Here is a 26,210-nt window from a genome sequence, read left to right as displayed (position 1 = left end):
GAAAGCCGTGTTTGTCATTTTCATTGTAACAAAAGTATAAATGGAAAATACATACGACGTCATAATTTTTTATTTCAGTTCTGCCTGCAGTGGACAGCGGATTAAATTATACTCTTTACCAGTGCTCTAAAATTTTTCTCATGTCGTGGATTATAATTAAATGTCGTAAACGCTTTGATGCTTTAAACTGTGCTTTAAACTGTTCTGGTGACGTGTCCGAGCACGCATCTCACCGCTACAACAACGTAAGATCTTTGGAGTTCTTACTGTCTTCGATCTATTCCAAATTCATCAAAATATTTGAATACACTCAATGATCCCATGTAAAATATTTACGTTTTACTTTAAGGGTATGTTAAGTGATGACAACAAACCTTTTATCAAACTGCCAAACACTGATTCGCTTTACAAAACTTTGGACCGATCTTTAAGTTTTGCGACAGGTAGTCAGGTATTAAATTTGGCTTCAGTTTTGATGTGAAAGAACATTTACAAGATGATTACCTGTTTAAATAAACACGCTTGCTTATTTGAAACAAAATCGTCGGAATCTTTTTTAATGCTTTCAATATAAGATTCGTTCAAATAAGCTTAAAATCAAACTGTCAAGTGAAGATTTATCTTACATGTATTTCAGTAACTGGCTTTTACCGCTGACTGTCCTATATAGGAATGTCTACTTCAACACTTACGAGAAATCATTAACTGTCCTTATAGTTCTAGTGTCATTGCTATTTGCTCTTTTCCATTTAAGGCGATGATTTTGACGAAGCAAATCAAAAGCAGTTGCAAAATTGATGGTTTATATCGTCAAGAACCAACTGAACTGCAAGGTTCTTCCTCGACTGTCGTCTCGATCCAGGTTTTGAAAAGAGCCGCTTAGTATGCATCGGGTGTTTGAGGGCGACCGCAACCTCCTCCAAAACTTGAACCAGTGTCCATTACTCATAGTCTTTTACAGACAAGGGGACCTCCTCTGTCACCCTGACGTGGTACAGAAAAAAGACATTATACATTTAGGCAGAAAGAAAAAATAAATTGTTCGTCGGAATCGCCACATTCTACTTTGCCCGAATTGGATTTTTTTGATTTCGGCAAATTCATACTTCTGCATTGCAAATACTTTTATATCGTTAAAAATATTCGCATGTGACATGCGCAAAAATAAGCTATTCGGATAATAAAGATGTAATTGAGATGTTTTATCCGGCAGGCATCGGTCTCACCGTTCTCATATCCGGCACATAATATGTTAGAAGTGATTTGGCAAAGCCGTAGCATTGCTAACACTCATTCGTTTCAGTAATAGATAACTATACCAACACAGAGGGGTTTCTGGTTTAGAATGCCGAGACTGTAGGCCGAGGCTATTTTAAACCAGTAACTCTGAGGGAGCTGTGCTTATCTGACTTAACAACACGGTCACAATTATCACTTAGCCCACTGGAGGTGTTAGCCCATCACAGACGGGTTTCCGTGGCTACATTGTCGGTGTTTTAAGTTGATCCTCTCTGCTTATGATATTCGTATCCGTCCTAAAAGCTGACAGTGGAGCGTTCCATGTCCGTACAGAAACAGTTCGTACCGGAGTTCTGAGTCTCAATCGAATTTTGGGCTTAAACGTAATTTCAGTTCTTTTCGTTGTCATGCAAGGCCACCGGTGTTTCGTGTCTTCAACCAGTTTGCTTCGTAAATGCCGGCAGCGTCGGGGATTTTCATTCCTTATGCCGAACAAATGCTGTTTCCCGAGACGATGATGACATGTTTATTTCTTCCAACTCGGCCCCGACATCTTCCATTCTGGCCTGCATCCATCGTGCTGTACGTTCTTCCTTCTGGTGTTACCTTTTCCAACAGAGAGGTCGCTCTGTATGTTTGGATTCTTCCACCATGTATTAACGATAGTTCAACGACTCCCATCGGAGAAAAAGCCTGCGAGGGGTCGTTGCTATACAGAATTTTTCAAAGATAACACACTTTATTTTCGTACACGGATGTTACTGCCAGATGTCCGCTCTTCTTTGCTTGTATTCGTAAAAACATCTCCTATATGCATTTAAAATGTATTAAGTATCATCCTCTGTACATGTGGAAGTCAAGCGTGTCAGACCCTGTCAGACTACCGCGTCAACATCATTTTGTCATTTTATGGTCTCAGTTACAAAGCGGAGAGTAACAAGTGTCAGATATTTCAAAATGTTACACAGTTAGGGCAGTTGACATCAAGGTGAATGACCTCTGTAGAACCTATATTATAATATTATACGTTCGTGGAGGACATAGAAGTGATGGAGTTAACAGACGCGACTATTTTGATACTTTAGGAGAGACGCAAGACTAGCCCCCAGTCGCTGGGCTTGTCTCGCCAGAGCAGTTACTGTCCGGCCAAGCGACTCACTCCACGATCAAAGCACCAGCCTACCACCTAGCCTTTCAGTCTGCTGAGGTTCATTCCTTAAATTTATTCTGGTTTGGTATTTATATGCCTTGGAGCAAGTCTACAGAGACGCAAACTTTCTTCTCGAGTGGAGTTATCTGCCAGTTCAGCCTCAAAGTCATGTTCGTGAAATTATCGACTTTTTTATAGGGAGAAGCAAAGTCATAAGGACATATCAGTCACATCCTGCCGGCACGGCCTTTGTATTATCAAATTGAGGCTCATACCTTCCTCTGAAGGAAAGTTTATACCTGTCGAACTCGAGAAACTGTACCAAAAGATTCTACGTATAAAGACAATCAAACACATCTTTGATGTAAAGTTGCAGCTTCACGCAACCGTCCATAAGCCGCTAAGATTTGATGAAAAATCCCTTCCCGGTCACTAGTTTACCCCTCCCGACTCTTAACAGGAAACTACCTGCTCTCGCTCTCCTCATTTCAAATGTTTTCTTCACCCCTCCTTATCACATGACTTTTGTTTCAACTTCCCACTGTGACCCTCCAGATAACGGAATCGTGCTACCTGTCCGATGGTCAGGCTTTTGTCGTGTAACAAGCTTAGTTTCCTCTCTCATCGATGTTAAAAACACCCGCCCGCTCCTTTCAGTCCCGTCCGCTTGCACGACTAAATTGCCATGGCATCCGCGACGGCTTTTAATATTGGCTGCCCTTGTTGTACTGACGCATAGCTTACCTGTATACTTAAAGAGAACGTAGGTAAATGCTTCCATACCCAGCCGAAACAGATCTGATGAATAAAAGTAACGTGCCCTATGAAGCTAAAGCAGACATAACCAGCGCCAGACCTCTCGACCGTACTGTTCGTATCAGTTCCACGCTACTAGGGGTAACACAAGAAACGGTGATTTAGAAGCCAACAAAACACTGTAAAACCAAATTTTGTAATCTTGTGACCTACAAATCAATTTTAGACACTTGAAAACAGCAGTTAATCTGGTGCCAGAATAAAGGCATCTTTTGTTCAGGCGCCAATAAAAGCTGATCGAAAGTATGTCGGTTTATACAATTTTATTGTAAATAATCAGGGCAGGTTTGATGCGAATCATTGGGTCACGACATCGCATTCACATTTTGTGGTTGACACAGCAAGTAACTCTTTCCATGCAAAAGGAAAACAGCGCAGAATTCTGATCAACAACAATGTCTGTTTAGTTCCCGTCTACAGAAAGTAAAGACAAAGGACGCGGGAAAGCTTACATCGGAATCGTTGTAACTAAGTAACTGTTAAAGTACGTAGATCGTATACCTTTGGCTATTGGTCAGAACTAAAATTGCGTGACTGTGACCCCCTCGCTGGAAGGGCCATGGTGTATGCACATACTTGTTTTCATCTGATTGCCAGTTGCCGCCCGCGTCTCATTTAAACTGACTTTTATAATCAAATCGAGTTATAGTATTCTTATGAACATAGTTGAAAATTGAACTGGGCTAACTTTACATGGCTTAACACTATCAAGATGAACACGTAATTGGTTGGATAAACGGAAAACAGAGCCTGAGTGTGCAACAAAAAATACCAATGCCGATCTTTCAAACAACCAGTCTTGTCCTCTTGTGACCACGTCTTCACCTTCAAGTTGACCTTGCATGACCTTGTCTGAAGGCTACACGTTTGCCTTTGCGCATCTTTAGACTTCCTGCGATGAATGACGTGTGCAGCACACCTTGAATTGAAATGTGATGTTGTCTCGGATCGTGGTCTCTAATTCTTTCGAGGTCCCTGTCACACCTTGACGATTTAGCCAGCGTATGCCGACGTATCAAAATTTCTCTAAAGCGCTTAACGATGTATTTTTTTCATTTTTGGGCGTAAACATAGCGTATCCATTACCAACTCATATTTTAAAAATACGCGTTTGGTACGCTAGGCAATTATCTCGACGCATTTCAACTTATGAGTAACTTACAAGTAACGTGTGTGAACGTGTGTCAACGAGCGCATAACCTATCTACAACTTATGACCCACGTGTGCGGGACGTATGAGCCATACGCTGGTATACCTCAGAAAGTTTTGTGCATGCACAAAACTTTTCGACGTCCTCACCGTACTACGACGTATACCAGCGTGTTCATCGTGCTCTTAACTAACCCACAACGTATTCGACGTACGCCCAGCGTATTCGCCAATTTTTTTCACACTTTGGCATACGTTGGCTACTATCGTCAAGGTGTAACAGGTCCATAAGTCAGTCATATTGAAACAACAGGAGCTTCTAGTTTCTTGCAATGACTAAACAATTCTTTTTATCAATAGTATTTGGGTTTCCTTTTCCTATGTTTAACCTCATGGGCTGTACCGATTGGTAGTGGCCAGGTGACAAGGAGACACGGTCAATAGTTATGTATTGTGATCACATGGGCGAGCATTAATGGTAACTTTTCATTTCATACAACTAGGGAGTCGTACCTTATTTGCATGTAAATATATGCCTTTAGTAAACGTGAATCAATTTTTCCTCGGTTCTTGGGCAGTCATTCGTTCTTTGTCACCGCAATTCATATAACGCTTTAGGGTCGTATAGTACAGATCGCTTACCGTGCGGTGTCAACGCCCCTTTCAGCGTGAAAGATCAAAATTGGGATAACTTGAGAGTTTGAAAACTCCTCGTCGGATACAACTAAATATCACAAAACATGGGAAACAGTAAGGAATTATGGGACGTTAAAGACCTTTCCACGCTCACTTTTTGGCGAGCAATATTAGGAGAGGCTTTGGCGACTTTCTTGTTCGTGTTCATCGTTTGTTCGGCTATCGTGCCGATACACGAAGTGATCGGCAACGGATTGAAGATCCTGCAGATAGCATTTACTGTAGGACTGGCGATCGCAACGCTTGTCCATTGCTTTGGCGACGTCTCCGGGGCGCACATCAACCCTGCCGTCACGGTAGCTATGTTGATGACGGCCCGAGCAGGTGTTTTCCGTGCACTGTTCTACGTTGCCGCGCAGTGTAGCGGGGCCATCGGTGGAGCCGCAGTAGTTTATGGGTAAGTCTAAATTGAACGCGTCTTTTTGTATTTTCATCTGAAGTGCCTGATTTCTGAATTATGATCCCTACATGTTCTCCCTGACAGTTCAGTCTAAATATATTACCTTCTGTTTGCGTTGGATCACCTAGGAATTAAAACAATAATGGCTGACGGGATTAGACTTCGAGGGACTAGAGTTGTGCCATTTGATCATTGTTCATTGTTTGTTTTCTAAGACAAAGACATTTTCTTATAATTCTCTAACATATTTTAATGCATTCTTACCGATGTATTCTGTAAATATACAACTCTGCTATCGACAAATGAATTTTAAGTCGCTCAAAAAGTCAGTCTTTAATAATAGCAAGGGATACACCACGCCTGAAGGATGTCTTTCAACTTGTACAATAGGTTTCTGATGTAATGTTTTTGCAGCAGAACGACAAACTGTGATTTACAAACGCGACAGAAATTCTGGAAAAGGACTGGTTTATAATTATTTAGTAAAATAAATGTATGAAAGCCGTCACCAAATGGTGATTATTCACACAGAGTTCTCTTGTCATGACTCGTTGGTGTTTAAGGTTCGGAATTTCAGATGAAGTTTAGGGAATGTGATTTGAAAATTTTGCAACAATTTACCAATGCTTGGAATTTTATGATCATCTGAAGTGGTGCAACAGCTACGTATGACCTGGTAAAGGGCAACGACACGGAGTTTACATTTCCAAGGAATGGCAGCCACTTATCTACTAAACCAACGACGGTCACTCACCAAGATGTGGTTGAATTCAAGGAACGCGGAGGTTGTTGAGTCTGTTTCCATTGACCTAGCCGTTTATTATTCTATTGAAAGACCTGCTCGGTGTAGTTGTATATCGGTCACACCTATACTAGGACAGTTTTGATTGAATCGGCAAAGTTTACTATGTCGTCATCAACCTCAAGGTTATCGTAGATTTCTCTACCTAACTTTGTGTTTCACACCCGGCCGGCAAGCCCGACCCCCTTTAATAACTATATTGCTTTATTCAGTCACCGTGAGCGGAGGGACGGTAATTTGGTGTTCAAACTTTCCGTACCAATCATCATCGGAGACAAAAGTAGTAGTTCTGTCATTTGAAGTTCAAGATCATAAGAACCATTCGTTCAATTTTGGATTGTTAACTTTATCAATAAGTACAATTTATGCCGTTTCAGTCTCTGTCGTTTGTCTTTTCCTTCTCAACTTTCAACTTCATTAGTCAGGGCAAAATTTCACCATACTGAAGTTGGAAGTGTCTCGTGCGTGTGAGTTTAATAAAAAAGGCATAAAAATAGACGACTTAAACTGATGTTGGATTATAGAGAGTTTAAACAACATTGAGCTACGCTCTGCCAGTATAGTGCAAAAGAAATGTTGCTCTTTATCGTGGGATGTCATAATTGACTCAGTACGTCATCGAAAAGAACTTTCGATTAAAATGTATGGCTTAAGGTGAGGATTGTATATTTTTATCAAAATCTTCAAGTGAAAGAATGTAACGGTAACTCTATACTTTCCAAGGCACTATAGCATATACGTTTCAACAGCTTTCTGTAGAATGCTCTTGGACTAATTTTCCTTGTTTCGTTGTTTCCATAACTTTACTGGTATGATAATAGCTGGCGAAGCGGGCCCCCCTTGGCAGCCGCAATGCGCTCACCGTACGCTATACGTTACGGCAGCTTTACGATAATGTTTTCCTATAATCTTAGCCGCCTAGTCGTCACCATTGCAAAGTGCTGTTCGCAGATGACGTGATTTTTATCATTAATATGCAAAAAATAATATTTGTCCACATTTTCCGCGAGAACGACGATGATAAAACTGACTAGTGTTACAATGGATACTAAAAGTCACACTAATTTACAGCTGTTGTGACGAAGAGGAGTGTCTTGAAAATATATTTATTAAAAAACTCATCTACTGTGAATTGTCACTTGGTTGAAATTACCAGGCTACACGAGCGTATGGATCGGGCCTGATCTGATAATTAGATTAATTTGTGTTGATGGATTTGATCGTACAAAGATGTCTTTAGACCGTACCTGACCTTTTGTGCGAGTGTAATTTTCATCGTGTATCGAATGCTGCAATAAATCTAAAGCTCTTTTACTTCTAAATTTTGGTAGAGTTAGTAAGTAGAAAACAAGTCCGCCTTTTTCCAATGGGATGTCCTTCCAAATAAGCTTCAGCGTTAACTTTTCTTTTCTGCCGAGATGAGGTAATGTATTGTAAGTCGGCTGAATGCGTGGAAATAACAAACGACGACACTAGTCCTGAATCGATCCGCCTTTCAACCACTGTCACCTTAAACAAGACGAGGGCATACTTAGTTAACTTTACGAACCCAATCATGATACTATAAAAACATCTTGTAGACATCGAAAGACTTGATGGCCCGACATAATGAACCCGGGAATATCGACATGATGCCAAAGGAGACGACTTGTTTGATCTCGTTGAGTGTATTGGCATTGTACCTATGTCATCTTCAATCAATTTAAGCCTGAACGAAAGAACGAAAGTTTTGTGGGATTTATTTTCTTATAAGCTTATGCACTTCTGTCATCAAGTTTGGATGTTTACCGTCAGTATGTTGGTTTCCAAAGCTGCTCTTTCTTTCGCAGGTCATGATTCGGGACATGTCGACCACACCTCGACGGCTGTATAAACACTCGCTTGAGCGTGCCTTTCCGTAAAGCATCCTACACAGTCGACAACAGTTAACTCTGAAATTAAATTGTCTTGTGAAGAAGGTCACGCTGTGTCTGATGTTTTTGTTCCAAGCGGCCTTGTGACGAACAAATTCATCTTGGAAGCGCGGACTTGTAATATGAATCGTATTGTTCTGTGACCATGATTCGGACGACGTAGTGTGCCAGGGTCGTCTAGTAAGCTTATAGACTAATACAACACACAGCTTTACGAACTCATACAAAATGATAAATGGTTACGCTGAAACATCCCGCCAACAGAGCTTTGTAAAACTAAGCGTATCGAAAAAAATAACCTTGAAACAAGTCTTGTGGCAGAAATCTGGCACAAACCCAAACCACATGCGATATGGTAATATGGTGAACTTAGAAAATTGTTGCATGATAAACAGACTGAACCTTCTATAATTCTGGTCGACAGTCAAATTTCTACTTGTCCTTTATATAGGACAACTTCCAACTCGTTGGTTTCATACTGACCCACAGAAGCACTTGTCCCATATATAGAGCACTACTCTGTGGGATCGTCTCTTCAAAAGAATTCTTCAGATGACGCAATCATACCCCCAATTCCCTCAAAGACATAATCCGAGGATTACATAAGAGGGAAGAGTGCAAAACATACAAATTGCATTTTTTGACGAGTGTAGTTTTTGTCCATTTTTTCCAAAAAGCAATGATTTTAAGGGAAAATATTGCAAATTTATGTAACGTATTCATTGCTTTTCTTCTAGAAAACAAGTGAATCCTCTTCTTCTCCCTGATGTGTGAATCACAAAGTATCACCCTGTCATCACATCACACCGTGGTACAGTACGGTAGTATACGCCTCGAAAATGAAATACTTAAATTTTGCCTAGCTTTTCCTTAAGGAATCTTTCGACCATTCTCTTACCAAATCAAGAATATAAATCAGGGGTCACCGTGCAAACTTTGATACTAGAGAAATAAATTACCTAAGTCATAGTAATTTATACACACCGTCATTTCGAACGGCTATTGGTCAAAGATCTTTCGCTTATCGAGCAGTTAAAATTTGGAACCCTATTCCCTCATCCGTTCGTAGCTTTGAAACTCTTTTATCCTTTAAATCTGCATTACGTAATTATCTGTATACGAAGTTCATGAACGAGGGCTCTGATTTGGATTGATTGTGTCTTGTGAGACCTTTGATGACATTCTGTATATTTATTCAAATGTTCCCAATTCAATATTTATTCTATGCATGCTTTCCCCTAGCTTGAATGACAATGAACTTATTTTAGAGGGGTCTGATGGAAATGATGATAATGATGATGATGATGATGATGATGATGATGATGATGATGATGATGATGATGATGATGATGATGATGATGATGATGATGATGATGATGATGATGATGATGATGATGATGATGATGATGATGATGATTTTGATGATGATGATGATGATGATGATGATGATGATGATGATGATGATGATGATGATGATTATGTTGATGATGATGATGATAATGATGATGATTTTGATGATGATGATGATGATGATGATGATGATGATGATGATGATGATGATGATGATGATGATGATGATGATGATGATGATGATGATGATGATGATGATGATGATGATGATGATGATGATGATGATGTTGATGATGATGATGATGATGATGATGATGATGATGATGATGATGATGATGATGATGATGATGATGATGATGATGATGATGATGATGATGATGATTTAGACTGTGATAGAGACATGACGTGATTTAATGTGATATTGATATATAGCCATGGGAGTAATAGAGAAAGCGAGAAAGGTACTTATGAATGTTATTGAAAATTATGTAACATTAGAAGTCACGTTTCGTATTCTTTTTTTAATTTCAACACTTTTAAGTCCACAGGGAACTGAAGACTTTTACGGGTGGCAGTTGGAGGGGGTGTCGTGATGATAACATTACACGTGCTAACTTGCATTTGTCGCTCACTTTCATGTATCTGTTATTTCTTTCTTATCAGATTGACACCGAAAGACGGACGTGGCAACCTTGGCGTGACACTTGTTAATGATAGACTGACAGAGGCTCAGGGCTTTGGAATGGAATTCATGTTAACCTTTGTCCTTGTGTTTACTGTTTTCGCTACCGTTGATCCGAAAAGAACACTGAAAGGCAGTCCAGCTATTGCAATTGGATTGGCAGTTTTGATAGACCACTTGATCGGGGTGAGTGAGCTTAAAGTTGTATACGCCTCGAAAGTGAAAGACTTTTGCTCCAACCTTCCGTAAGGAATCTATCAACCATTCTCTTTCAAAATCAAGAATAAAATCGGGGGTCACAGTGCAAATTTTGGTAATAGAGAAACACATAACCCAAGATTTATCGATATTTGAAATTCAAAATGGCCGCCATTCCTGTGTTAACTCTATGGAGAAAAATAAAATTTTCGAATTTCGGAAAACTAAGCCAGTGAAAAGTGTTTTTTTTTACGTCAAGAGCTTTAAAATTAACCCTCATAAGTGGTATATCAGAAAAGAATTGTAAAAGTTTGAGAGTCCGAATATCTGTCACCGAGGAGCATTCTACGGGGGTAACCTTAGTATATTTTATAATGAGTGCATTCCGGTACCAGGTACATTTGATGTTACTGCAACTTATCATGTCGTTGCGCTGTTTACAAGTCTAAAGGATATAATGGCGATGATAATAGTAAATCATGGGGTGACGGCAATGTTTCGTTCATGGTTCACAACACTGTCGATTGAACTCGATGCATGTGTAATTGGCTGTCCGTTTCACTGCCGTTTCCTAACACACCAATGAAATTTCACTTGGCTTTTAAAGCCGTACTGTTCTTTTGTCAATCCCGGGCCATTGCTCTTCCAGTGTTTAATTTATCTGCGCATGACTCTCTACTGTATCATGCGACCTTGGTTGAACTTGCTATTGTTCGGACCGAGAGAGACAAACCTAGTCATGGTGCATCAAAGAAAACACAGGCAAGGCAACGATAACAAGGGGTCACTGAGCAAATTTTGTCCTTTTCATGTATGGCTGATTTTCAACAGCAGGAACCATAAATACTGTCCTTGACCTCACACTCCCTCTGCGTTTTCTTGGCATACTATGCATACAACGCTCCCAGTTTCCATCAAACGTTACAAGCTCTCAGGAAACTTCATCTCTGAATTGCCAGTCATTCAGAGTACATCGAATCTTCCAATAGAACAGCAACAGTAAAGATGGAAAATAAGAACTTTGGATACTACGGGTAGAATGAGGACATGCAATTTTATTGCACCTTCCGGGATTTATTTTTCAGCTTAGGCAGACCATACAAACTGTCTAATCATTTAACACACACCAACTTACAATTCAACACATTTTTACTTCCAAGTAGGTGAATATCTTTTTGCAACAGAGGTAGGACTGAAAGATTTTCTTAAACTTTGGTCCAGAGATTTATTTCTTCCTGAACCATCACCCGCCAAGATTTAATGGCATGTCCCTCAATGTCTAGTAAAAATAGCAATAAGATAATATGCGCCTCTAAAATGAAAGACATAAACTTATGCTCAAAATTTCCTCAAGGAATCTTTCAACCTTTCTCTTTCAAAATCAAGAACGAACATCGGCGGTCACCGTGCAAATTTTTTGATCCAGAGAAGAAAATTACCCAAGATTTACTTCAATTCAAACAGGCCGCTAATTCTGTGTTAACTCTGTGGAGAAAAATAAAATTTTCGATTTTCGAAAATCTGAGACGGTGAAAAAAATTTCTTATTACTCCAAGAGTGACTTCCTGTTAGATCAGAAAAGAATTGTAAAAGTTTGAGAGTCCGAATATCTGTCCCCGAGGCGCATTCTACATTAAGTAAGACGTCCCATTAACATAAGAGATACAGCGCAAATGTAAATGCCTTCTCGAAGAAAAACATGCAGGAATCTTTCATGTACAATATTGTACTATTTTTCATCATTGCTTTGAAGACAACCATCACTGGTCTCAAAGATTACTGAGAAAGCGATTCTAAGAGTAATTTATATAATATCACTGTAATTGTTTAAGTAACTGTTTTTAAACGCAGCTGGTTTTCATGTTTGTCCACAGATAACTTATACCGGTGCAAGTATGAACCCTGCACGAACACTTGGCCCGGCGGTGATCATGGGTATCTACGACTTGTTCTGGGTAAGAGCACCACCTTTGATTTGCAAGATCTGTTACACCAAGATGTCATGAAATACGGGCTACACTAAGTTATTTTCTGTCTAGATGGATATTATGGAATGAGAATGGGGAAAGGAACCTTGCTTGACATAAAAGTTAAATAGAGGACACATTGATACGAGTGATCTACGGTTTTTATTTGTACTAGTATAGCATAGATCATATGATTTCGTGACTGACCTGAAAAGGTTGATTCATATGTCATGATATTTACAGGTATACTGGGTTGGTCCACTGGCCGGAGGGGTGGTAGCTGGATGGATATACGTGTTGATCTTTGGTAGAACGCTGAAATCTGCAGCATCAACCAAACAGGAGAAGGAGGAAACGAGGGATTACAGCGCCTCAACGGTTGTTGGAGTAGATAATGCATCCTTTGCGAACACTCAAACCGACTTCGACACGCCATTGTGAGTTCAAGTCTCACAAGACTGTATAATCATCATTGTAGGGTCTATGGTGTAATGTTCCAAATACTCAAACGAGCACTTCTATGCAGCCTTTACTGCAAGACAGCTAGTGATGTAAACATTACAAAGAGCAAATAGATTCTATATAATGGGCACAATCCCTCTAGAGAGACTGTGGTAATGGGTTAAGTATGTTATTAGCAAGATGGAATATTACTCAACAAGTGTAGCATTGATTTGAAGTAACAGACTCATTAAGCGTCGTTTTATACTTCTGCAAGTTGAGGACAATATTTGGATTTATGTGAAATTGATTCTGTTCATCCATTTATCTGTCTTACTGCATTCTATATAAAAATGATATGAAAGATCCATACATGTCTATTTTAGGTAATAAAGTTATGGCCTACCCATCATGCATCATAAAACCAAAAACACCGTGCTGTGTAAGTTAGAAGATTGTAAAAAGTGGACCAAAGGTGAATTGACGTTATTTGTAGCACGATCAAATAATTCAAGTTAATTTAATAAATTCCATTAATTTATTTCCAAAATTTTAAACTTTGTCTAAAAATGTCTAATTTTCACATCATGTATATGTATTATCACCGTATGTCCGTTACCGAGATCAATGGAATGAATTATCCGTAACACATTTTTAAAAATTCTCGTCAATTTTCGACATACTGAAATAAGTTGGAAGACTTTTAAAACATGATCGTTGTTTATCTTTCATATCTGCGTGTTCATTTCTCTTGGCCGTCTACATTTTGTCATCATACAGACATGTAAACATTTCAGCCAGAGCTAATTAATTGTTAAGAATTGTCTCCAGGTATGTTTTCCGGTTGAGACTAAATGCTGATGTCTTGTTATATGATGTCAACAAATTAGGTTTTATATGACATTGAACATTATCACATGACACTTTGTATCAAAGTTTACCTTAAACATCGTTTATATATGGACAGTTTGAAAAAACGGTCAGATTGCAATTGCAAAAACAAAGCGTGAAGAACGGAGTAACGTAATTTTGAAGTCACGAGAGATTTATTTTGCCGGGGTATTATTTTTTATTCGGTGATCACTTTATGTTGTGCCTGATTTCGTAAAAAGTTAATGTGCAAATTTTATTGAAAGTTAAGTGTACTCTTTAGAATAAAGAAAACAAACAAAAGAAACTAGGAGTGGCTATAATCAGTACATTATTCTGAATCATGATACCATTGACCATGATGTTCACTTAGTAATTATACCGATCGATGTGCCTGAAACTTGATGTATTCCTCGGTGTTGTCAATCTGCGATTGAAATCCAGGCAACAGTTTGAAGCTTGTATTAGTATCATTTCTAGGGAAAAGTACACTATCGTGATCCTAAGATGTCTTTCCAAATGAATTTTCTGTTTACCGGTAACCGAATTACATGGCTGCATGCGTTTAAGCCTACATCATAAAGGCGCTACAAATGATCGACTATGGCGTTACCCGTCAGCCAAGCATACCAACACACCAGTGCGAAGCACTTATTGAAATTTGATCCACGTTATGTGCCTAAATTCCATAGAAAAAGGTGAGTTTCCCTAGGAGGATTTTGTCAGAAGAAACTGCAACTGTACTTTTTTCCAAAAGCATGGTGGAGTTGAAAACAAACTATTTAACACCGTGGCTTTAGAGAGTCAGCGAACTCAAATTCATACTAACAGTCTCTGTTGTTTGTAGAGATACCCAAATTATCACATGGATGTGGATGCAATGAGATCGAAGTGGAGTGAGGTTGAAAGACAATCGTATATGGGAGGAATATTTAGCCGTCTTTACGTTTCAAGATGTTAGCTACTGGTCCTGATAGCATCTAAGTAAATTCACAGTACAGCGGAGAATCATGACACCATGTCTTTTTATCATTGAGGGCGCAAATAGCTCCCTGTTCACGTTTGGCAATGTTACTGTAGCTCTAAAGACAAGGGCAGAGTAAGCTAAAGTTTGTTTGAAACTAAATTGTTGGTGGGTCATGAAATGTCAATCCCGTCTTCTTCAACTGTTTTCTCTGCAAATTATGTAAAACGTGATTGGAACTAGTTTGGGATAATTGGATCTTCATCTTTTTCAAATTTCTCAAAAGTGTTAGGTGCTGAACTTCGAATTATTGATAAAAACAAGTGTATTATTTAAAAAGAAAATCAGATAAGCTTGCATTTGTAGATTAAACCGACATTACTTCACTATCCAATTATCCCAAATTAGTTCCAATGGTGCTGTAAGCAGTCCTAACTTTATCTAACTCATGTAGTGAAGAACTATATGGTGCTACAGTGTGACGTTCTGACTTCCTCGAAACTCTCAAAACTGTTTAATTGAGAGATTTAACCCTTGGCCAATACATGTTACGTCATCTGAGTATTACCGTTTGCATATTATTTGAAGGTATGACTTTTAGCCTTCCTCAGTGTGGCTGTAACTAATGATGATTGTTATAAGTTAGTTTATCACTTTTACATTGGGTTCGATGAACTTTATGACGGCGAGATTACTTTCAAAGCAAATATTGTCGGGTTAGAATGGCACTGATAATCCCCGACCATTTGCCCAAAGGCAAGGCAATAAGTACTTCCTTGCTGTATTCTTCCACAGAAGTTGTGTTCAATATACGATTTAGAATCCAGACAGATTGTACATGCTGAAGCTTCTATTATTATCTGTACGTGTTTAAGGAAAACGTACACTTAGATCGTGATCCTACAAGGTAAGCTTTCCTTCAAAGCATCATGAACTCCTGACCACTGAGCCGAGATGAATTGCACTATGCTAAGAACAGCCAGAATTGCGTAGTCCTAGGAGTCGTTCGCCAATATGGGCGAACGATGGGAATATCGATGGTAGTCGGTGCATTGTTAGAGAGAGAGAGAGAGAGAGAGAGAGAGAGAGAGAGAGAGAGAGAGAGAGAGAGAGAGAGAGAGAGAGAGAGAGAGAGAGAGAGAGAGAGAGAGAGAGAGAGAGGAGAGAGAGAGAGAGAGAGAGAGAGAGAGAGAGAGAGAGAGAGAGACAGACAGACAGACAGACAGACAGAGACGGCCAGACAGACAGGACAGGGACAGAAAGAGACAGCAAGACAGACAAACAGACGGACGCATAGACAAAAGAAACATACGGAGGATCTAAGATACAGATAAGTGAGACAGAGGGACATTTGGTACTCAATAGTGCATTGACATGCTATAGCTTTACTCACTATTATAAGTACATCGCTCTTGAAAATAGTATACCTATTCATACACCTTAACCTTTCTACAGGCGTGGTCGAACAATTGATCATGAGGAGAAAAGAAGTGGACCAACACCTGACGGTGAAAGGTATCTATGACTATGTTGAATAAATGTTATGCCTAAGTGTAATTTAAATGCGAAAAATTCACCGCTTCATCACTGAAACAAGAAAATTCTATTAAACTAAGCTGCGTTCACAAAAAACAGTTGGGGGCCTGGAGGAATTCAGGGGGATTCGAAACTTTTGGGGTAGTAGAACGGGGACTTGAAAGTTTTGCTCTGCCTATCGGGGGAACTTCAAAATGTTTTGGTTCCCTTTCTTTACGATTCCAAGGTTTGGTGGGTAATTCAATAAAAATTGAATAACATTTTAATGTAATCCAATTGTTCTAATGTTAGTAATAATTAAAGAAGACCTAGAACCATTACTCGCATTTCATTACTTTTGTCTCAAAAAATCTAAAAACTTATGAATTTTCGTAAAAACACAAACAAACAGGCCTAGTATCGGGTCAGAAGCTGCAACTGTTCATATTTTTTATTTTCAATATTTCTATGCAGTATATTAAATACAGTTTCTTGCTTTCTTCCTACAGCATGCTGAAACACACAATATTCAGTTTGTCACCAAAAGCCTCCTTATATCAATATTGGATGATAATTGAATAATAGTCCACATTGAATGTCATCATGACACAAATGCGGGGTACATATTCACAGGCTGTGTTGGCAAGCTGAATACTGGACAGTTCAACACGCTTACGCCATAGGAAGTAGAACCAGAATGCAGTTGTATTAACTGAACAAAATTATTGTCAAAATTATTAAAGTTAATACAGCTACTGCCCTGCTACTGCCTACGGGCAGTGTCACTGTCACTGCATACCGGCAGTGACAGTGATAGCTCTGACTATGAAGTAGCTGAAGAAGAGTTCGGGTCATGTGACACTCATGACAGTGTACACAAGATCAGGCCTAAAAAACACATGGAAGACCAGAAGGCTTGAAAGATATCAGGGATTTTTAAATTCTGGCATATGAGATAATCAAATATTAACGAAAAAAGTGAAGTCACCATGCTTGATTTACTAAATTTTCACATTCCCATCGTAAAATACACAAAAGTAAAACTTTGGAAAGTAAAGACTCTAATTTAAATGAAAAAAATGTGTGACTAAATGAAATTATTTTAATTGTTTACCAAAAATTTCAGAGATTGAAACCTTTATTTGATGGAATATTTTACCTTCCAGTATTGTCAATTTTGGAAAACTTAGAAGTAGCATCTGATGTAGCCAGGCATTCACAGTTTGCATAGTCTCTCATGATCGTTATTTTGTGTGCTCGTCAACAGGTGTTATTGACCTGGCCAGAGTTGGATTAAATCAAGTGGGCTTTGACTGATAAATCAAAAAAGTCCACTGTATTTGAAATGAATCAATGTAAGAACTTGCCATAGGAATATGGCTCTACAAACTGCTAATAAGAGGTAGTGTTGAACATCTGCGAGCAGAACTGCCCAATACATGTTTATTTTTTTCTTTACGTGCATCCCCAATAAATATGCGTCTATATGATAATTTGGGGGACTTGAAAATTTTATCAATTTTTGAGGGTATCGAGGTCTGAAAAATATAACATTTCAATCGCGATTCCTCCTTACCGCCCCCCCCCCCCACCACCGTTATTTGTTAACGCAGTCTAATAACACTATGTTTACACACTACGATTTGGAGGTAGATTAACTACTCCACACTTATATATGGATATGTGCGATATGACGACAAGTTTTGTAACTTTCAGGAATGTCGACCTTGAGTCAAATCTGTAAGCTGCCTCTTACAACCAATAGGCAGAGAATGGCTGCTCAAGGTACCACTGCCTTTCTCTTTTACAATGAGATAGAATATACCAGTTAAAAGTAAAATATTAAAAAAAAATATTAAGTAAAATATTGGTCGCCGAGATACCGATCAGCTAATCAACTCATACTTTCATCGTCATTGACATTGACATTGCAATATTATACAGATTGGGAATCGATTGTCCTCACTTCCATACTCTCGAACTCTGACATGTTCAAGTTGGTATTTCTTTGTCTAGATTGTGGATTACTTCCATCTTGCATGAGTTTGTTCATATTCTCTTGTACTGTAAAACTGGTTTTAAAATTGCGTTGAATTTGAATCATGGTTCATGAAATCGGGTGTCTGTGACTCCATTTCAACGAACGCAGCGTTATCTGCCCCTGTGTGATTCATTGAAGCGTCCTCTGTCTTGAAAGTTTTCAATTCGTGCTCTTGAGGGCGCCCTTGTGAAGGTTTAGATGTCGGGTTGCCGAGCTGCCTGCCGAACGTGAAAACATACAACCACCCAGCAAGAACTCCTCCAGCTAAAGGCCCAGCACAATAAACCTACATAAATAATGAGACAAACGCAATATTTTTATGAGAATGACATTGACATGCCAACGAAATGCATTCATCAAGCGACTCCCTATTTGGAATGAGCTCAAATCGACTGTAACTTTTTTGAGATAGATTTTCTTCGATGGTTAAAAATTTACATGCTAACTGACGGTATACGCATTGAAAACAACTGGCTTATGAGTCAGGCCTGAACAGTCTGTTATCCTCAGCCATATCCTTATACCAAGTCAATAGGTATAAATGGAAAAACATCGACCACAATAAAAACCGTTCAAAAATATTTTGGTCTCGCTTCTCAGATGAACAATGACGTCTCTATCAGAAGAGTTAGTGTGACCATTGCTCAGCAAATACTCGTAAAACTTACCCATAAACCATCATAGATACCCATGATAACGGCCGGCCCAATCGTTCTTGCTGGATTCATGCTTGCTCCTGTAAAACTTAGCTGCCAATGAAATGCATTTGAATTAGATACGAGAGAGAGGGGGGTATTGTATATAGTTTTACAGCGAATGAATACATAGAAAGGTAGAATGTAAATCAGAAAGCTACATTCATATATGGCATTTAAGTAACAACCTATACGTTCACTGGGTGCGTAGAGCAACCTGGCATATTAAGGGACCGTTCAGTTTTACGGTCGGGGGGTGGCAAAATCCAGGAGGGGGATCATCGTTATTTTGGAATCCGCGAAGGGGGGGGGGGGTCATCGCTTTTTCACTGGTAGGAAAGGGGGGGGGGGTCACCACATTTTTCAAAAACATAATTCCTACAATAAAGTTCACTTTATGCAAGGGCCATGATCGACCCTCTTTACTGGCGGGCCGCCTTCGGCGGCCCACTACAATAAATTGACTTTATGTAATGGCCCATGACCCTCTTAACGAGCAGACGCCTTTGGCGGCCCACTCCAATTAGGTTTACTGTATGCAATGGCCATGATCGACTCTCTTACCGGCGCACTACGGCCCACTACAATAAAGTTTACTCTACGTGTGGCCCATGAACCTCTTTACCGGCAGGCCCGAACTTTGCCAACCCACTACGATAAGCGCGGGCTGCCTTCGGCGGCAAAGACAGTAGTATCTGGTTAAGTGCCTATCTCATCTTGAAAGACCATTTACAATTCTCGCGACCCTGAATGTTAGCACTGAGACAAAAAGGGGAATTTGCATAACAGTGTGATGGACATAAGTTTCTATGGAAATGAAGTAAAACTATTGCCTTACAGTCGTCCTAATTAACAGACGTTTGCATGGATGTGGCTGAGAAGTTTGTGCACTGGCATCTCTGCTACACGAATAAAGTGCGCCGCGTACCGGAGTTCAAATCCAAACCGTGCGGGTAAATTTGACATATGGGTTTTGGTTATTTTTCAGCCGGGGGGGTTCATCAAATTTTTTCGTCTGACAAAGAGGGGGGGTCATCTTTTTTTCACGAAAAATGCAGGGGGTCTATATTTTTTTGAACACCGGCGACAAGATTTTGCCGGCCCCCAGGCCGTAAAAACTGAACGGTCCCTAATGGATAGCGTCTCATTTTCCTGCTATTTTATAATTTTGCTACTATGTGCAACTATCAATAACGCAGATACAACGCCTAAATAATGACGTCACTTTCGTATGACCACAGTGTGTGGAGGGACTGTGGTATGACACAGCTATCAACTTGTTTCGCCGTGTTCATCATCCATACACAATTGAGACACGAATGGCAGCATCGCTTAGGAAAACAGGGGGAGGGGCTGGCGCGCTTGGTGTGTATAATTACCCCGATCAAGTTGCCAATGACAACGGCCAATCCCACCGCCAGACCCCGACTTTCTCTCGTCTGACGCTTTGTGTCAAAGGTCGCGAAGACAGTGAAGACTACGATGAAGGTAATCATAACTTCCATGGCGAATGCTTGAATCTCTGTCACTTCGTCGCTGATTCTCGTAACGCCGAGGTAGCCACGAACGGTATCAGGTGTCATTCTGCAGAAGAATAAGCAATAAAAGTCAATAAGAATATGTAAGTTTCCTATGCTACAATGTAATGCTATCATGCTTTAGTAAAACAGCGGCTTTAGAGGAAAATAAACATCTCATCTTCTTACCCTAGCATAAAAATATTCACCTGCTAGATTTGCCTATTACGATTAGTTGGCACAAAAGATGAGAGAGTGTAACAAAAAGAATGATCACAATAGTTCATCCCGTATCTGCTTTGGATATGTTTAACCCTTTCACCACAATGGTTCCACCCAAACTCATTGTTATCAATGGTGATCTTGGACCTGTATACAGGGAACTGGGGTCGAAAGGGTTAAAGCAGTATGCGCCTTAAAATTGAAACACTTTAACTTTTGCTCAGACTCTCCGCCAGGAAACTTCAAATCATTCCCTTCCGAAGTCACAAATAAAATTAAAGCGGCAACAGTTTGGCACAAGAAAAACAAAAGAAGCAATATTTTCCGAGACTCCAAATTCAAAATGACCGCCATCCCTATGTTAAATATATGGAGGAAAAAATAACTTTTCGATTTCCACAAAAATTTAGTAGCTGAAAACTTCAGTCACTCCATAAGCTTCAAAATGAGCTCTACAAGTGGTAGACCAAAATAGTGTTGTTAAAGTTTATTATAGTCTGAATATCTGTTCCAGATGTGCTCTACCTGAAAATGGAATTTTTATGACAAATTTTTGTCCCAGGAGGATTTAGCGTACATTGGTTGTGGGCAAATTTAACCATGGAGGTATTGATTAATTCACTCGATAAGAATATGTTCGAAACTTAACACGTGACGTCATATACTGAATCATTTTTAAATGAGTTAATATAATGCATAGGTAATTAGTTTCTTTAATTTGTTTGAAGTTGTGTCAGCGACGTCAGCTTCAATCACAAAGGGCAGCAATGGGCTATGCCATTGAACAGCGCCATCAATCATACTAATGATCAACAGGTGGTTGGACGAAGGGTCAGCGTCAATCGGGCATGCATTGGTAATAAAGCATTACTGATCGTTAAATTGGTTTATTTTACACGAACCGCAATTCGGATAAAGCGCTCATAAATGGGGAACGCCCCCTTGGTGACCTCGAATTGCTCGACGACGATGCCTCATAATATTTTTACGATCTTCGACGTTCGAATACCAATGGACAGCTACAGACTGTTGTCTTTCACCATAAGTCTGTAGCGTGCTATTCTTTTGGCAGCCAAGATTTAGGTTTGATTTTGTAACTGTTAATGATTATTTAGACAGCGATGGACAAATGGGAAAGTAATATTTTTTTTGTCTTAGCTGAATCTGAACTACGGAAGACAGAATTCTCGTACCCTCTGTGTACGCGCCACTAACTATAAAGTATAACTATAAGATTTTTGAAGGGGAATAAGTTGCAAGAGTTATAATTTCGGTCCTCGATTATATAAGGTTTCCCTGATGTCTTTAATTGAAGGATCTTTAGAGGGCGTCCAAGTAAATTTGATATTTTAGCATCGTTAACCTTAGGGTGCTCAGGAATAAAACCTTCCTATGTATATCCTCAGCTCCGCCTTGTAAACTTGCATAAGTCTTAGCTATTGCCAGAAGTCGAAATTTTAAGGTTCCGACCACATTTTGTCTAATAATACTGCGAATGGAATTCGTTTTGAAAGTGTTTATATGAAGGCAATTTTCAGCCATGTTTTAGTAAGGAGAATACAGTTATTGGTCCAACAAAAGAATGATTGATTTCTGTCGCAAAAAGGAAGTCGAATTAAAGAGCCTCTTCTCGTCTTTACAACGCTATTTTCACTTTATCAACAACATAAGTGTTTATGCAATGCGCTGTCTCCATCGATCGTTGACAAAGCATAGTAGGTGTAGTATGAATACACCGAACACTTTGTATAAATATGTTCTCATTTTTATCCCAGCATCATTTACATGATCAATATCTTTAATTGAAATATATCCCATCCACATCTAGCGATACCAAAGAATATAAGAGATGAATTTAATCATGACGACTCTTATTCTCTCGTTTGTGACATGTTGCGAATTGTTTCTATGGGTCTTCTCCGGTATCTTTGGTTTGTCCCTAGCATACCTATCTATCTGCGGATTGATCGAACTAGCAGATCTATCTATCTATCTATCTATCTATCTATCTATCTATCTATCTATCTATCTATCTATCTATCTATCTATCTATCTATCTATCTCTTTGTCAGTCTGTCTGTCTGTTTGTCTGTCTGTCACGTATTTTAGCAGTTACACCGTTGTTTAGCATCTCATGGTATCAAGCCTGTGGTACACGGGTTCGATTCTCGTCATCTTTGCAGATTTATTCTTAAAATGTATATAAAAAACTTACAACATTAACTGCACGGAGATCAGAGTCATCTTGATAGGGCCAAGTAGCGAGTTTTCGTCCCTCAATGTACACCTACATTACATGTATGTTGTTTTGTGTGTGGTTGTTAAAATCGACAGTTGAAAGTCCCTAGCTTCAGTTCACCTTTATCGATATGATTAGAAACTAAAATAAGAATAAACAAATACTTTACGGTGTGTTTCATCGATTTTTCACTTCTGAAAGTGTGACGGAAACGTAAAAAAGTATCCATGCTGTACATTTTGGCTTGGCTAAGGTTTAGATAAGCAGACCTAAAACTAATTATTTAATGACGCAAAACTGAAATAGTTTGTGAATAGTAAGCGACCTTGACCCAAGGACAGAATTGAAATTCTTAACTCGGGCACTCATCAGAAGCTTGAGATAGCATAAAACTTTACGGTTTAAAGTGTAAACACGCCATGCGCCTAAAATATAAGATGTTAAATCTTGGGCGATGTTAATGTTGGTAACAGAGCTTGCATATAAAATATTATTCCGGTAGCAGCTTTAGGCATCTTGATCCGAAAAACCTGATCATATTAAAATCAGTTAGGATGGAAATTAGAAGCAGCTTCGGTTGAGCAGAGGTGTAATACGGTAAAGTACCTAGGTTGCAACAACATTTTGTTTTCATTGGTTACGTTCCGAGAGTGATTGTTTGTACTTTGGTATGGTACCTATTCCTTTGTCTGTTGAGCAGGTACTTTTAGGGACTTTGGCAACCATCCAACATTATAGATGTGGCATACTAGACTACTAGGAGAAAACGACCACACGCCCTGAACGTGGTGTCAAGCTGGCAACTTGCAGGTCGCTGATGCCAAAGCATTCATTTATACAACACTAAAGATGCAAAAATTGCAATTTCACAAGACTTGACTAGACGCCGTCATTTGGCAAAACTCAGTAAAATCAACCATTTTTTGCAAAATACACCGTTTTTCAAACTACTATCAAAAACATGACTGTAAGTTTACATTGGCTGCCAAATGTTATTGCTTTGAAACGACCCTTCTTTGTTGTGTTTGTTGTACTTCTGGGTTTTTTTCCGACTACTATTTGTTTCAGTAGATGTGGGTCGACATACTTACATGTATGTGGACCGATGACCTTTGAGGTGAAAACGAATGTGTGACATTCCAAAGACGGAATCTGAATCGAAGGTATTGAAACTAAAATAAAGGCCTAGGGCTTGAATTACTTCACGGCGGTGAGTCTGTGAATGATACTCTATATACTGTCTATGAGGCTGATATTTTTTTGTGTTCCGAAAAAAAGGACATAGAGTCGGTGGCTTGAAAACGGCAGGGTCAAACACGACAGGTCAAACACGGGCTTGTTTGTTGGTTTGATCACAGACAATGAGAAAAAAGTGATTTGATTGGTGGGCCATTGTGGTGTGTGAGGAATTTCTAACAATACAGCCTTGGTTTTATCAACAAATCGTTCCTCTCATAATGGGGACACACAAACTTACGCAAATAGTATCGCCGCTCCGCCGATCCCTCCACCACACTGGAACACGATGAAGAAAAACGCCTGGAATAGACCGATTCTACCGGACAGCAGCATTCCGAACGTTGTGGCAGGATTTAAATGACCACCGCTGACGTGTTCAAAGCAGTGAACCATAGTCGCATACATGAACCCGGCTGTAAAAGCGCATAGCAGAGTTTCTTCGACGCCCAAGCTGAAGGAATGCCAGTGTAGGAACGACGCACACACAACGAAAACATAGAGCAGCGCGGCCAAGCATTCTGCTACCACAGCCCGCCAAAACGAAAGTTTGCCGATAACGTCGGCATCCCACATCTTCGACATTTTAAGTCACGTTTTTGCGGGTTTACCAGAACGATAAAGAAAAGCAGGAACTTAGCAGTCGTGCTGCTAACACTTATGTCGTGAACTGCGTTGACACGAGGCCTAAAGCGATTATTTACATGTAGGCACTTAAAAGTGAAAGGCTGGCAGCCTATCCAAAACTTTCCCTTGTTTACGATTCAGAGCAATTGACCTTTTACCTGATGGCTGAAACCAGGTTGAGCTGGCCTGGTCTTGACTGAACTAAGTTGAAACTAGGTGATCGATAATATTGCCCACTGTACGAACGGTTGTTTACCGTGTAAATGATATAAGGGCCCTTAACCAGGTAAACGTTGCTGACTGGATTTAACGCAACATTGTGCGAGTTTTTAGGTTAAAAATATCATTGGCGAGATAAAAAAGTGGTAAACGATATATCAATTTTCTCTTGCGTACGACCTACAGCAAATAACTTAAAAGTTTTTTTTTTTAAATTAAATATTAAAAAGTAACGGCATTTGCAAATACATCTATCCTACTCCCAAAAGATCGCTGATATATCCTCTATTTAGCTTGGTAACATAGCGTCTATATGTGTAAAGGCACTCTGGGGAGTAGAACAAGAAATTACGGTTGACATTTCAAACAACATAGTGAAACAGATCATCAAAGTTAGCATTACTGGCCTTTTATCCGTTCATATTTGAGAAGTATAATTTTCATTGATAAAATTTTCTTTCCTCAAAAGCAAACATTATACCGAAATGTAGTATATTAGTAAATATTTTGCAAGTTTAAACGATATTGGTAGTTTTACTTTCTTTTTCAAGAGTCTATCTTAAACCATTACTTATTGGTAACTCAGGAATACAAACAGTGATTTTCAACGTTGAAGGGACACTTTATGTTAAATTGTGGTCATTTTTCAATGTCATTGTTTTGTGTGTTAAATTCGCTCTCACGGGTGAATGGTATCAACTTAAGTCAACATATTCACATAGTATATATATATATATATATATATATATATATATATATATATATATATATATATATATATATATATATATATATACCGGCACAGTGTTGGCAAACTATATCATTACTGTCTTTTAATTTCCAGATAGTAAATAAAATGAAAGTTTCTCCAGGTTGGTGATCAAATTATTAAAGTTCATCGCCAGTGGAATTGTCAGGATGTTCGTGACATAGCGCTTTGAATTCCAAAAAACGCTACTACTTGTATTAATACCTGGAATTGCTTGTAAGGTGTTGGGTCAACATTAAGTTACTTGTGGGGCATTTGAATTCATATCAGGCAGTGTGAAAGTGGTGAGCCATTACTGCCTCAGAGGAAGAGATAGCCAAGGCAACTCTGCTTTGGACGATCCAAAAAGAGAGGAAAACGAAAACGTATTTTGGAAATTCACATCGATTGAAAAGATAAAATAATTGAAGTTGTCAAATGCTGTGTTTTAGGGCTGTTTGTTCTTGATAAAATTAATATCCATCGAATAACTTGTGCATGGCCATTACAACG

At 39.1% G+C, this 26,210-nt stretch overlaps 2 protein-coding genes across 2 annotated transcripts; one reads left to right on the top strand and one right to left on the bottom strand.

Moving 5' to 3' along the window:
• Positions 1-4,127: 4,127 nt before the first annotated feature.
• On the top strand, positions 4,128-13,981 carry LOC139115216 (aquaporin AQPAn.G-like). Its single transcript, XM_070677167.1, has 4 exons — positions 4,128-5,448; positions 10,180-10,384; positions 12,271-12,351; positions 12,607-13,981. Exons 1-4 carry the CDS (start codon positions 5,096-5,098, stop codon positions 12,802-12,804), a joined length of 837 nt encoding a protein of 278 aa, XP_070533268.1. The 5' UTR covers positions 4,128-5,095; the 3' UTR covers positions 12,805-13,981.
• Positions 13,982-16,003: 2,022 nt separating this feature from the next.
• On the bottom strand, positions 16,004-24,828 carry LOC139115215 (aquaporin AQPAn.G-like). The gene is made up of 4 exons (XM_070677166.1): positions 24,345-24,828; positions 20,269-20,473; positions 18,863-18,943; positions 16,004-18,480 (listed from the first exon to the last, which is right to left on the bottom strand). Exons 1-4 carry the CDS (start codon positions 24,686-24,688, stop codon positions 18,232-18,234), a joined length of 879 nt encoding a protein of 292 aa, XP_070533267.1. The 5' UTR covers positions 24,689-24,828; the 3' UTR covers positions 16,004-18,231.
• Between the last annotated feature and the right edge of the window lie 1,382 nt (positions 24,829-26,210).

The sequence above is a fragment of the Ptychodera flava genome, chromosome 17 (genome assembly GCF_041260155.1).
Source record: "Ptychodera flava strain L36383 chromosome 17, AS_Pfla_20210202, whole genome shotgun sequence".
Taxonomy (NCBI): domain Eukaryota; kingdom Metazoa; phylum Hemichordata; class Enteropneusta; family Ptychoderidae; genus Ptychodera; species Ptychodera flava.
This window is presented reverse-complemented; position numbering and strand designations above follow the sequence as displayed.